Source organism: Cricetulus griseus, chromosome 4, assembly GCF_003668045.3.
Source record: "Cricetulus griseus strain 17A/GY chromosome 4, alternate assembly CriGri-PICRH-1.0, whole genome shotgun sequence".
Classification (NCBI taxonomy): Eukaryota; Metazoa; Chordata; class Mammalia; order Rodentia; family Cricetidae; genus Cricetulus; species Cricetulus griseus.
This window is the reverse complement of record NC_048597.1, coordinates 55,325,297-55,338,940: the sequence shown is the minus strand read 5'-3', so window position 1 is coordinate 55,338,940 and position 13,644 is coordinate 55,325,297. Positions and strand designations below refer to the sequence as shown.

The 13,644-nt window shown below is 42.4% G+C and overlaps 1 protein-coding gene across 4 annotated transcripts in view; it reads right to left on the bottom strand.

Annotated features, from left to right (window-relative positions):
• The window catches only part of LOC100757073 (kalirin), a 528,077-nt gene that overhangs the window by 276,019 nt on the left and 238,414 nt on the right, over window positions 1-13,644 (bottom strand). For all 4 annotated transcript variants that reach the window (XM_035444595.1, XM_035444596.1, XM_035444597.1 and 1 more), the window contains exon 11: window positions 2,531-2,722. In XM_035444595.1, coding sequence (XP_035300486.1) covers window positions 2,531-2,722 — 192 coding nt within the window. The remainder of the gene's footprint in view (window positions 1-2,530; window positions 2,723-13,644) is intronic.

Below are 13,644 nucleotides of genomic sequence, written 5' to 3'. Positions count from 1 at the left end.
TCACCCTATCCCCTTCATTTTTATTGTCCAGAGAGATGAAATCAAGGAACTGGAGTGAATGAAAATATGTGGAAGTATGGGTGTCTCTCTCTCTCTCCCATGTCTTTGTTTTGGTAAGACCACTAGGTTCCTGTTCAAAGAACCTTAGCAAGTTTTTATTTCTGAGCCATGATCTACCTCTTCATCATGTCCCTGTAAAGAAGAAAGAGGTAGAAGAGGAGGAGAAGAAAGAGGAGGAGGTGGAGGGGGAGGAGGAGGAGGAGAAGGGGAGGGAGCAAATAGAAAGAAAAACAGAGGAGAGGCAGAGGCCAGCTACAGACAGCAGTTAAAAGTGCAAGCATGTACAGGCTTGCACATTAATTCACAAATCTGAAATCTAAAAGGCTCTGAAGATGTCAAATCACTCATGCTATCATTTCAGATTCTGGTATCAGGGATGTTGAACAGGCTTTCAGAATGTTCTGGAAACCTTAGCTGTACTATTGAGATACTTATAACCCTAGACAAGTTCCTTTACTAACATTCCTCATTTGAAATTATGGCTAATAAAATATATAAGATTGCCATGAAGATTATACAAGGTGATGTATTTGGCAAGTAGCAGGTATTTAATTTAACAACACCAGAGCCCAATACACATGTATAATGTTTGTAATTACAATGAGCCAAACCTTAGATGAGGGAAATCACTTATGCTACTTCAGGCTTACTTATTATTATTATTATCAACATCTAGTGGGGAAGAGAAAAATGAAACAAAACAAAAGGGAAATCTGGGTTTATGTTAGAATAACAACATACTTAGAGCACCAAGTCTGTTTAAATTATTTCATAAAGAAGGGAACCTAGGGCCGGGAACATAAGAAACCTGCACAAGCTTATGTGGTTTCTTAAGAGACTATCTGGAACAGAGTCCCAGTCTTTTAATTCCTCTGACAGAAGGCAGGAGATACAGCTAAATAGTGTTCCTAGATGCCAGGGTGCCTGATGGGGAGTGGTGCTGCCATAGAAACTGACTTTGTCTATCACCTCCAAACAGGCCACAAGCCTACTCTGGAGGAGTGTGACTCCTGTTCATTCGTACTCCATTGCCTTACCCACAGGCCCTTAATAACAAGGGAATCCACATGCCTTTGATTTCTGAGATTGTCACTGAGAGTCAAGTGAGCTATAAGCAAGCTGACAGCCAGGCAGGAAGCCCTGGATGAGAGTTAATCCCCTTGCTTTACAGACACTCATCTGAAAGTGGCTGTGGGCCCCACGGAGATGAAGCAGAGCCACCATCAGCGAGATCACCAGGTCTTCATCTGCCCAGGGAATCTCAGTTTAGGAAACATTGTCTTTGTGCATTTTTCTCTGATAGACACCACCGATACACAGTGCTTCTGACAAACTATCAGAAAAGCCCGTGGATTTGTGTCAGCCAGCCTTCTTAATGCACTCCCCAAACCAAAAATCAACTTAATTAAGTAGGGTTACTTTTTTTTTCCTGAGCAGCAATCAAACCTTAATTAATACCCTATTAAAATGAATTCCTAGGGGAACATAAACATTCATACACCAAGTGAGTTCCCCTGCCAAGGATGTTACCACACGAGATGCTAAGTGGACCTCCTTCCCATCCACTTACTTAATCACAGAGTGCCCCTTGTTAATCGGAAATGAAAAGCAACCACAGGTCTGCCATCACCTCCTTCTAGGGGACCTCTGCCCTGCCAAGTACTTTGCAGCAGGACCCCTGCCCCCTTCTCGAAGTGGTGAATGATTCTGTCTTGGATTTACCCAGATCATGTGAAGGGCAGCTCAGTTTCACTTCCCTTACTGCTCATCATCTCTCTTCCAGGCAAAGTAAACATCAATTTTCATACCCACCTCCCTGACCCTGAGCCACAGACCCTATGGAGAAGACTCAATGTGTTAAACAATTAGTAAAATAGAGCTAGTGAGATGGCTCAGTGAGTGCAAGTGCTTGCTTTCTAGCCTGATGACCTGAGTTCAAGCCCCAGGACCCACGTGCTGGAAGGAAAGTGCCAACTAGGGCAGGTTGCCCCCTGACCTCCACACTAACACAATGGCACTTACGGTATTCCACTCCCCCAATAAATGTGATGACATTTATATTACAATACACTTGCAAAGTCTAAATGTTCCTTGCTAGCAGCAAAGATGCCTGATCAAAGTCCGGTGACTGATTACTGACAGGAAGACGCAACCAAGAGGAATGGGCTATGTGGTAGGGAATTCTTGTTCACCTTCTATTTCTATACCAGAGATTTTGAAGTTCCTTGAGCTGCAGACAGAATGTTCCAGTTTGAGTCCCTAAAACCATCTACCTTCATCACTCTTCCTTCTCTAAAGAGGATGGGAGGGAATTTGCTGCATTTGGTAGTGACCTAAAGGCAGGTTGTCAGACCCAAAGTGCTTGGAGGCTTCTATTCCATAGTCCCTTAGGGCGCCAGGTAGACCTCAGTCCACTTTCCTAGGAAGCCCAACTAACCAACCCCGGGTATCACAGCCTCTCACCCCTTACCTCTTTGGTGTGTGTGTGGAAGGAGACTGACATGTCCAGGAGAAGCTTCCGCTGCTCCACCCTGCGAACAAAGTCTTGGATGCGCACCTCCAGGTGTCGGGCTGCCTTGTAGATCTCCTCCGGATCACATTCCCCAGTCTGAGCCAGCTGCTCCGCTGCTTCTAGGAGCTTGTCTGCATTGGTGTATGTATTCTGCCAGCAACAACAGTGAGGCAAAGTCAACTTGCAGCCAGGGAACAAGCTTCGCGCCTTCTCACAGCCCACCCTGGGACTCCCAGAAGAGTGGGCACAGAGGGCGGAGGCGCTGAGCCGACAGCTCCCTGATCTGGCACCACTCTGAGTGCGCGGAGCTGGCACCTCGCCTCCTAGCAGGCAAGCAGTGGGCTGCTACGCACAGCGCGCACTGGTTAGGAGCCTCGCCTGCTTCTGGGATGTCTCAGAGGTGTAGCATCTCTAGAGACAAGAAGGGAGGCCTGTGAGAACCTCCATACCCCTTCTGCTTCCAATTCCCCACCCTCACAGAGCCCCTTCATTGTCCTCACATCTCAGGCTGCTCCTGTCAGAGTCGGAAGTAGCATGTCCACAAGGATTCTCTGTGCTTTTATGTGAGAACCATCAAAACACCAACTAGGAGGCTTGCTTTGCCCCCGCCCCCAGCTCCTCATCACTCTGGGGTTTATCTTTTGGAAAAGAACTAGCTTGTTGGAGGGAAGGGAAGCAGGTCACAAGGAGTGGGAGGAGATAGAGATTAGCTCCTATGCCCCAGTGCTTGGAGGCTTCTATTCCATAGAATAGGAGGAGATCTACCAGGCTGGATGCCTGCTGTTCGTTTAGCAAGGGAATCTGGTGGATTTGTTTCTCATGAGCTACTGTGTCCCATGCATACATGTGTGTGCTCATGCCTCCGACCCTGTCTGTACACAGGGTGGTATTCTCACGAACATTTCAAAAGACAATCCACTTGCAATTATTGCTCATCATGATGGCAGTCAGCGCTTTTTAAAGTAGTTATTACATTATGTGTCATGAACACAATTTTTCCTCATCAGGCTACTCTTTATTTTTTTTTTTTTTTCGAGACAGAGTTTCTCTCTGTAGCTTTGGAGGCTGTCCTGGCACTCGCTCTGGAGACCAGGCTGGCCTCGAACTCACAGAGATCCGCCTGCCTCTGCCTCCCGAGTGCTGGGATTAAAGGTGTGTGCCACCAACGCCGGCAAAGAAATGCATTTTTGTTTTTTTTTTTTTTTTTTTGAGATAGGGTTTCTCTGTACTGTTTTGAAGGCTGTCCTGGTACTCACTCTGTAGACCAGGTTGGTCTCCAACTCACAGAGATCCACCTGCCTCTGCCTCCCAACTGCTGGGATTAAAGACGCGTGCCACCAATGCCTATCAGGCTACTCTTAATCCGACACATTCTGACATCTGGCCTGTGATTCCGGCACACATGTGTTTACCCACATCTCTCAGGTCAGCACACTGCCCTATGGCCAGGAACTGGTGCGGACTGCTGGCTGTGTGGATCTAGAAGCAGAAGCCATCAGCAAATACAAGGTGAATAGAGAGCCGAAAGAGGCTACAGCAATAACTGTATGGAATTGGGTTTGACTTTCCTGGGGACTTGAGTGTTGCAGGATGAGTTGTGGCCTAGAAACTAACACCAAGGATGACCCTCAGAAGCGACTGACCCAGATTCCTGATTACTGAGAGCATCAAGCTGATGATCAGGAATTCCCAGAGAGGTCTCAAGGGATTCCAAAGAAATGCTGCTCAACAAGCAATTGCCAACCAGGCAACTCATGGAAAAGCAACAACAATAAAAACAAACAGACGAGGCCAGTGTAAAGAAAGGGGCTTTTCTCTTCACAAACTTAAAGGATGTTAATTTTAGAAAGCAAATGAAAGAAGCCACTCAGAGTCACTGGAGAAATGCAGAGGTGAGGAGAGGTAGGGAGGCCTCTGAGGTGGAGGCCAAGTTTTAAAAGAAAAAAGTTTCTGATGGGATTGGATACAGTATTCAGTTAATAAACCCATATTTCTTGAGGAAGATTTTTTTTTTCTTCAAGGATTCTTCAAATTCCTGCCTTGAACCCTAGAGAACCTCAGAAGCACAAAGAAACTAAAGGTTAGAGCCCTACATTTTATACAATAAATAATGCCTTGTTGTGACGTTCACAAAATAAATGTGTTTTGTTTGCTTGTTTGTTTGAGACAGGGTTTCTCTGTGTAGCCCTGGCGATCCAGGATCTCACTTTGTAGACCAGGCTGGCCTTGAATTCAGAGATCCTCCTTACTCTGCCTCCTTAGTGGTGGGATGCAAGGTGAGCACCACCACTGCCTACCCAAAATAAATGCATTTATAAGTTTGACTTAAAACCAATAAGAGGGGAAAAAGCAAAACAGAAGTGTCTGTTTCATGAAGGATGAGCAGCACATCCTTATTTGCTAAGCACAGAAAGTGGTCACCTGACACTAGTAGCATCATAAGCATCCCAGGAGGACAGAAGCATGTGACATCTACTTTGTCTCAATGGAGAGTAAAACCATCATTGAGAGAAACAGCTCATAAATGAGGCAAGCAGCACAACAGATAATTAGGGGCTGAAGTTTCTTGACAAGATACAGGTGCTAAGAAGAAAATGAATAACAAGTAAGAATAACAATAGCTATAATGAGCAAGTATTTTCACCTTGCCAAGAACTATCCCAAAAGCGTATGCACAGTTCTCCTTTAATTCTCACGACAACCTATGAATTGATCCATTTTTTTTTCATGTGAGGAAAACACAGAGAATTGCTGGTTAAACACAGCTTCAAAATAGGAGAACCAGCATTGGCCTGCCCTGCCTTGCCCACAGCAGCAGCAGACATCTGTGAATAGATATGATTTGTCAAAAGAGGAGGAGGAGGGTTCAAAAACAAGACACTTTCTTTGTGCTCAGGGCTCTGTATGTATATTCTGTACCACAACCATTATCACACAGCAAAAGAACCATGTGTGTCCATGCCAAATGTCATACGAATCCTGTAAAGGAGAGTTCTATATCTTACTCATCTTTGGTACTCCTAGGCCAGGCACTGTGTCTGGTACACAGTGAGTATTTATCTACTGTTTATGGAGTGGATAGTAATAGAGGTGTGTGAGTGTGGTATGCCCAGATAACTGAGTCAACCTAACTAAAATTGGAGAGAGGCAGGAAATCAGGCTGAGCAGGGCAGAGAAGAGCTGGGTGACAGGTTTTATAGAGAAGGAATGATTCAGACAGGTAGAAAGGCAATGGTGTGTGTCCTAAAAGCTGCTTTGTCTATGTCCAACCTTGTCCCTGATTATTACCTGAAAGAGTTACTCAAACCCAGATCTAGCAGATCTCCTGTCTGTTTTAAAGTGATTGGTCTTGGCACTTAAGCATGGCATGGGCTTTCTTCATGTGACTTCTGTATCACATCATCCTCCTATAAATCATCTTGAAATAAACTGCTTGCCTCTCCAAACCCTTGGCAATGATTTGCTGATGCTCTGTGGTGTCTATTTCTTCCGTTTGAGATGCACTTCCTCTATTTTTCTCCATGACCAACTCTCACTCTCCTCTTAATACCCTGCCTGAGCATCACTTCCTCTGAGAACTCCTCCCTTATACTTACTGTTTTTTTTTTGAAGGCAGACTTAGGAGCCCTCTTCTGGGCTCCTGAAAGTGATCTATGCTGGAAAGTGATCTATACTGCTCCTCACTCCCATGGTACCTGCATATTCTCTTCTGCTTAGGGTGAGATGATATCTCCCATGCTTTTTCCTTAGTATTCATCACCAAGAAGGTGTTCCATAAATATTAGTGACTAAATTAATGAATTAATAATCCATCAATCCCCACTAATCCTAATATTCAACTCTGATCCCCATAAATTATCTGATATAAGACTTTATATGCTAAAACTCACGTTTAGTTATTCCTTCCCACCTAGCTGATCCTACCATGTGGTTCATTCTTGAAATAAGAATCTATTTAGCCGATATAAATTAAAATATTACCAAAGACATACACTGACCTGAAATTGGAACAAGTATTGACAAGAGACTTGAGCTAACCTTCTCACCAAGTCAACAATGGGTACCGCCCCAGGCCAGACTTGACCTCACTCTGACATAACTCTTGGCATGTATTAGTTTCCCAGTCTTCTAAGCATGCCTTGGCCTTGAGCCCTTGCCTATGTTTCCCACCTGACATGCCAAAAATGCATTCAGAGCTGGCATTTTGATCTCTCAGCCACTGGTTCTTTCATATGTGGTAGCCAGAGCCTCTGAGTCATAGATTTGGGTCATACAGATGGTTAGAGGCTCTTTTGTTGTTCCTACTCCTCTCTGTATCAACCAGGTAAAATACTCCCAATAACTTATCTCTCTCATCTAGCTTCAGCTTGATACTACAGTCTTGCCTCATTACTTTTTTGTTTGCTCCCTAGGGAAGCAATGAAACGTTCTAGGGTAATTTATTTAGAACTACAGGAATTTCAGCAACACAGACATTGTTTCAGATTTCTAGGGCTAGAACAGAAGGGCAGGGGATATGGCTTTTAAAAAGCAAGGGGTGGAATAGACGGTGAATGAAAACCTGTCTGTAATTAAAGAATCAGTTTCCTTGGCAATATGGAATTAGTCCTTTGGCTTTATGTCCTGAGAGGAGAAGAGATGAGGTCTAAAGGAGCTCTTTTTATTCAAAAGTGCTAGTGCATCCTGGGAAGCAGGCTGGATAGAGGACCAGTAAGGGACCCCTCCCCTGCCACCTAATGATTATTTTCAAAGCTTCATGGCTGGAACCAACATAATTTGAAGGAAAAGAAGCAAAGGAGTGCAAGCATTGAGCTGAAAGAAGCTATAGAAACAAGGGCACTGGGAGAGCAGACTTGTCAATAAACTTGATTATGAACTGCAACAATCAAGATCATGTCCCAGACCATAATTACACTGGGATAGAGCTTTATAGCCAACAATAAGACTTTTGTTACTTCCTTCCCCTTTCTGGGACAGAATTACACAAAATTCACCTATGCATGTGAAGACCTGAATGAGGCTAGAAGAGAGACCACCAAAAGGGACCACACAGGGTAGCTGGTATCTGTTCCCACCACTCAGCCCCAAACCCTGCAAATACATGGGATATTGGTAGAGTACTCAGTAGGGTCTTGCTTTGAACAGGCAAACTACACACTGCTTTGGTCTTGCCTACCAAATTTTAGGGTTTACAAGGATCGAATTTTTCCCAAGTCACTTTGACAGTATCCAGAAGAACTTAAAAGATTTATAAAACTAAAAATACTCAGCAATGGCCAAGGAAAATTTCACAATGTCTAAGATAAAAAAGAAAGAAAGAAAAAGTCTGCAGGCATACAAAAAAGTGGAAAACAATCTATGTGAAGAGAAAAATAAATTAACCAAAACACAAAATTTATATATGTATATATGTTAAAATAGTAGACAATAATCTAAAAATAGTTCACTATATGTGCATTTTACATATTCAAAATATAGAAGACAAGAAATAGAATATGTTAACACTTTATCCTTAGTGATAACAAATGCACTGGATCACGTTAGCAGCAGGTTAGACAACAGCAGAAGACAAGCTTACTGAACTTTCTACTGATAACAGTAGAAACTGTTGAGGAGCTGCGGGGATGGGCTCAGTGCAAGCATGAGAATCTGAGCCCCCTAAGACCCAGGTAAAAATTTGGGTGTGGCAATGTGCATCTAAAAATCCCAGTTCTGGGCAGCAGAGTCAGATAGATTTCTAGGGCTCATTGGCTAATCAGTTTAGCCAATCAGAAGCTCCAGATTCAGTGTGAAGACACAATATTGACTTTTGGCCTCCACTTGTGTATCTCCAAATACACCCTCCCATTGTCATACACAGCATCCATTCAAACTGAAATGCAGAGAGAGAGAGAGAGAGAGAGAGAGAGAGAGAGAGAGAGAGAGAATATTTTTTTTTAAACTGAAGCATCTGTGAGGTATGGTACAACTTTAAATAGGCTACTAGCATGTAATTGAAATCCGTAGAAGATAGAGAAGGAAGCAGAAAAGATGTTTGAATAAATAATGTAACAAAAGTTTTCAAATTTGGCAAAAGTTATAAATTCACAGATCTAAGAAACTCAACAAACCCCCAAACACAAGAAATTCACAAAATAATACACATAAAAACCAGATCAAATAAATAAAAAGAGAAAATAAAGTCTTAAAAGTAATCAGAGGGAGGAAGGCATGCTATATGCACAGGACAAAGATAAGGATGATAACACTTTTTATTGTAACCATGCAAGCAAAAAGGCACTCAAAGATAAAAACTTGTGAAGTACTTCTATATCCAGTCAAGTATTTCTCACAAAAGTTAAGTACTTTTTTTTGATGTATAAATCTAAAATAATTCTTTGTTAGCAGACTTATATGACCAAAATATTAAAACAAGGCCCTTCTGGGGTGAAGAGATAGCTCAATGGGTAAAGGGCTTAACCTGAGTTCAGATTTTACCCATGTAAAAGCCAGATGCAGCAGCCCCCCCAGCCCCCTACGCTGGGATTGTAGATGGGTATCTACAGGATACCCATCTACAATCCCAGCGTACCTAGGGGGAGATCAAAGGAGGAAACAGGAGCATCTCTAGAAGCTTGAGGATCAGCTTCCTTACCCTTTCTGGAACAGAATTACAGAAGATCTACACATGCATGAGAAGCTACCAGAGTGAGGCTAGAAAAGAGACCACCAAAAGGGACTAGATAATGGACCAGGACTCACCCCGGGCTAGCCAGTACCTGTTCCCACCACTCAGCCCCAAACAGTGAAGAGATCGTCTAACATAGGTGGAAGGGTGAGGATCAACATCTGGAATGTCTTCTGACCTCCACATATACACTTCAGCCTACATGTATCCGTATCCACATATGAATGTGTGTGTGCACACACACACCCACAATACACCCACACATCATACATATACACAATAAATACATAAAATAAATGAAATACTTTTGAAGAAAGAAATATAGTGTTATATGGAAAACTGGATTTATACACAAAAATAAAGTGCACTGGTAATGCTAACTACACTGATAAATATGTCTTTTTCCTACCACCTAAATATCTTTTGCTTATAATTGACCATTTAAGCAAAAACAATTAATAATCTAGTGTGGGATTTGTAGCATAAGTATATGTAAAAGATATGACATTTTTTAGCACAATGTTTTAGAAGGTAAAATGGAAGCATACTATATAAAAATGGTATCACTTGCAAATAACAGTGATAAGTGAAAATACTGTCTACCCTAAACCAACTATTCAAAAAGTTAGTAAGCTAACAGAGGAGATAAAATCCATCATCAAAAATATTCAATTCACTCAAGCAAAAGGCAAAACAGGAGAAAGAGGCAACATCATCACCAGTAAAAGACATAGACAAACGGGGAAAAAACCAAGAGATTTAAGCCCACATTCAGTACCAATTGTCAAAACACCATAGCCCAAAACAGAACTGTCATCTTGGATAAAACAATCAAGTCCAAACTGTATGCCATGCACAGTGTTCTTTAAATATGTAAGTAGGTTAAAGTAAAATGGATTTAAAAATAGGATGATAACCATAGCCGAAAGAAAGTTGTTATATAAACACCAGATCCAGTAGCCTCGGCAGGAAGTGATTTCCCCATGAAAAAGAAGGTAATTTCATAATGATCAAAAGACCAGCTTACCAAGTGCACTGAATAATGCTAAGTTACTTATGTGGATAAAAACAAAAGTTCAAAGTACATTAAACAAACACTAATAATTATACAGAGAGAGAGAGAAAAAAGAGAAAGAAATCCACAATTACAGCCAGAGATTTCAATTCCCTCTCTAGGTGAATAAGAACCAGGGAAGCACATTTGAATACCTTCAGCCAGCTTGACCTACTTGATTTCTATGGAAAATCTACTCAACTACAGCATAATATACATTCTTTTTGAGGGCTCAGAGGATTCACCAAGACAAAGCTTATTTTGTATCATAATGGCAAGTTCAAAGTATGTAAATTACTCTTTTTTTTCTGACTATAATATAATTAAATTAGAAATTGATGATGAAAGTATCTGTGGAAAATCTCACCATCAGAAACCAAATAGTATGTTCTGAACAGCCAGCATTGGTTAACCCAGGTACCTACACTATGCTGGCCTTGTGTTGAGGCCTTATTAACAAAATCTCCAAGTTTGGGATCAAGCATAGAGGGGCACTATTAATTTCATCTTTAAAGAGAGAAATGTGAGGCATAGAGAGTTGAGAGTCTCTTATTTCTAGAATGGCAAGCCAAGTCTCTAACCTGTAAACCTCCGCACACTTTTTGTGAATTACATCCTCCAAACTGCAGTATAAACTTTCCATCCATTGTCTCTCTCATTACTTTGTCTTACACTCACTCTGTTGACCTAATCTAATTGTGACACTAGAGCCGTTCACTGGCAGCTGCCTTTGTTGTCGTGGCTCTGAAACACATCTCCAGTGCATGCACACCGTTGTCCAGAGGGAAGCTCATTCTACCTACAGGAAAGACTCCTATCTCAGGACCCATCAGGGCACCTATTGGGCCCCATGCTCTCCTTTCAAATGGAAAACTCCACTGCACAGCAGTAAGACTCTAAAATGGATGTTCCCCTTCTCAGTAGGCTGTTCCCATCTCTACAATGAATAGTTGGAGAAGAGTTCTTGTAAGTGATATGTCTCAGCTCCATTTAACACTAGAAATATGTCTTCCCTGAAAATGGGAGTTAGGTTATTAGGATAAATTTAAAGTGATTCACTTGAGCATTTAATAAGTCTGAAATATGATACCACAAACAATAAGGGCAACAGAGGAAAATGTTTCTCGGTGTGTAATGTGGAGCACCAGGCAGTTCTCCAGTTCTCCATCTAACACACGTGGAGGTTACAGGGATGGGCACTGACGATGGTGGCAAGTTGTGGGAGAGAGAGGAGGAAGCCATTTCTGAGTACCACTGATGTACTCACCGGCCACACTGCATTTGCTGGAAGGACATCTTCCTACATGCTCTGAAGAACGGGGCAAGCAAACAATAGCTACCTCCATGAAGGCAACCTCTATGTCCAAATAAGGCGTGTCTAATGAGGAGTCCTAGCCAGATGCTCCTTAGGTTGGACACCATCCATACAAATCTTCAGTTATAATTGGGATTGATACCAAAAATAACTGTAGTAGATGCCAACACTTCCCAACACGCATAGTTTGGGCAGTGTGATCATCTCTGGGAACCTAAACACCAACTTTATCACTTTTACATATGTAATCATCACCCTGTCCGTTCCCATACATATCTTGACTTGCTAGAGAGTGTTTTCTTCTTCATATATAAAATGCTTCAGCACCTTTTCTATGAACAGTTTATTTTTAAAACTTTGAATTTCTTCAGGTTTTATTTCCTAAAAAAGACTCTCTTAGTCTGTTTTTGCTGTTAAACATAATGTCTGATTAGTTTATAATGAACAGAAATTCATTGGTTTACAGCCCTGAGTTTCACTGTGTCACTTGAAGGCAGAAGGTAAAAGAACCAAATTTGTTCTTTCATAAAGACAAAAAATCACACCTAGGGCGATGGAGCCCTGAGACCAAGTCACCTTTTAAGTGTTCCACCTCTTAATATTGTTATAATAGAAATTAAATTTCAACATGAATGTTGAAGGGGACAAAGATTCAAACAATAGCAGAAACTTTGCATGTTCAATAATGAACCTAGGGGCCAGTGAGATGGCTCAGCAAGTAAAAGCTCTGCTGCCAAGTCTTCAGACCCAAGTCTGATTCCTGGAACCCACATGGTGGAAGGAAAAAACTGACTCCACAAATTGTCCTCCACACATGTGCCTGTGTGTGTGTGTGTGTGTGTGTGTGTGTGTGTGTGTGTGTGTGTGTGTGTGTGTGTAAAATACATTAATGTAAAAACATGAATGAATCGTGACTGAGGAATTCTAAGAAAGAACAGCAGCTGTTCTCTGCTAGGGTATCCCCTCTTCCATTTATTCTTTTTTCCTTTCTAATCATCAGTTGCCCCCTCCCCCTCCACTTACACACTGGTCTTCAAAGTCACTTCCGTGCATTTTGTCTTATCATGGGCTAGAACTGAATGTGTAGGCACTCAGTAATAATGAGAAAAGGGAGTAATGAGAATTAACTATTGGCCAGTTACCTATTAGTACAGTAACAACAATGAAACTGTACTTTTCAACCAGGAGGCATGGTCAATCCCAGAGGCTGTTGCTATGAGTCACAAAGTACCAGTGGACAGAAATTACCAGGTTCACCCTGTAAGAAAAGCCCAGCTAAGATTATAGAAAACATGGTGGCCCTCATGGGACTGAGACATAATAAAGGCTTTCTGATAATCTCACCATGCTTCTCCTTCAAGGGAAAGAGAGGAGCAATGGAGTGCACATACAGAGCTGGAAGACAAGACTGGGAGAGCCTGGGCTGGTATTGACATCAGAAAACAAGAGGTATAGCAGAGACTAAAGAGGGACTAAAAGCCAGAAGTTAGCCCAGAGCTGCTGCATGGGACAAACCAAAGGGGACACGAGGGCTCCAAATGCAGGACTATGCCATGACATAAAGACACAAGGCTCTGAAGATCTCTTCCCACTGATCTGGCTCTCTGTGTGGCCAGCTGGCCTTTATACTGCTGCCGAGAAGCAGCTCACCATCCTGTAAATGGATGACACAGCCTCTGCTACTCTGACCACATCCTCTGACACACACACCTTGACTCAACTCAAATCGGCAAAATAATGACTGGGAACACGCAGCCTCTTCATGAGAATGCGCACAAAAATACTGTAAGGGTGAAGATGACAGGTTTAAGTACTCAGGAGCAGGTAACACAGCAGGCCAGTGGTCCTGGTACTGTGGAAGTTTATTCGCCTGTGGCGTTCTTGAAGGCAGAGCAAGAAGCAAGCAGGTGGTATGACAGCAGCCACATGGCTCAGAATGAGGCCACCTGCTGCAGGGTTTGGCAATCAGAAAGATATGGGTGGGGGGGGGATGCACCCAAAGCAATGTTCTCTCTAGAAAGACGGAACTTCCAAGT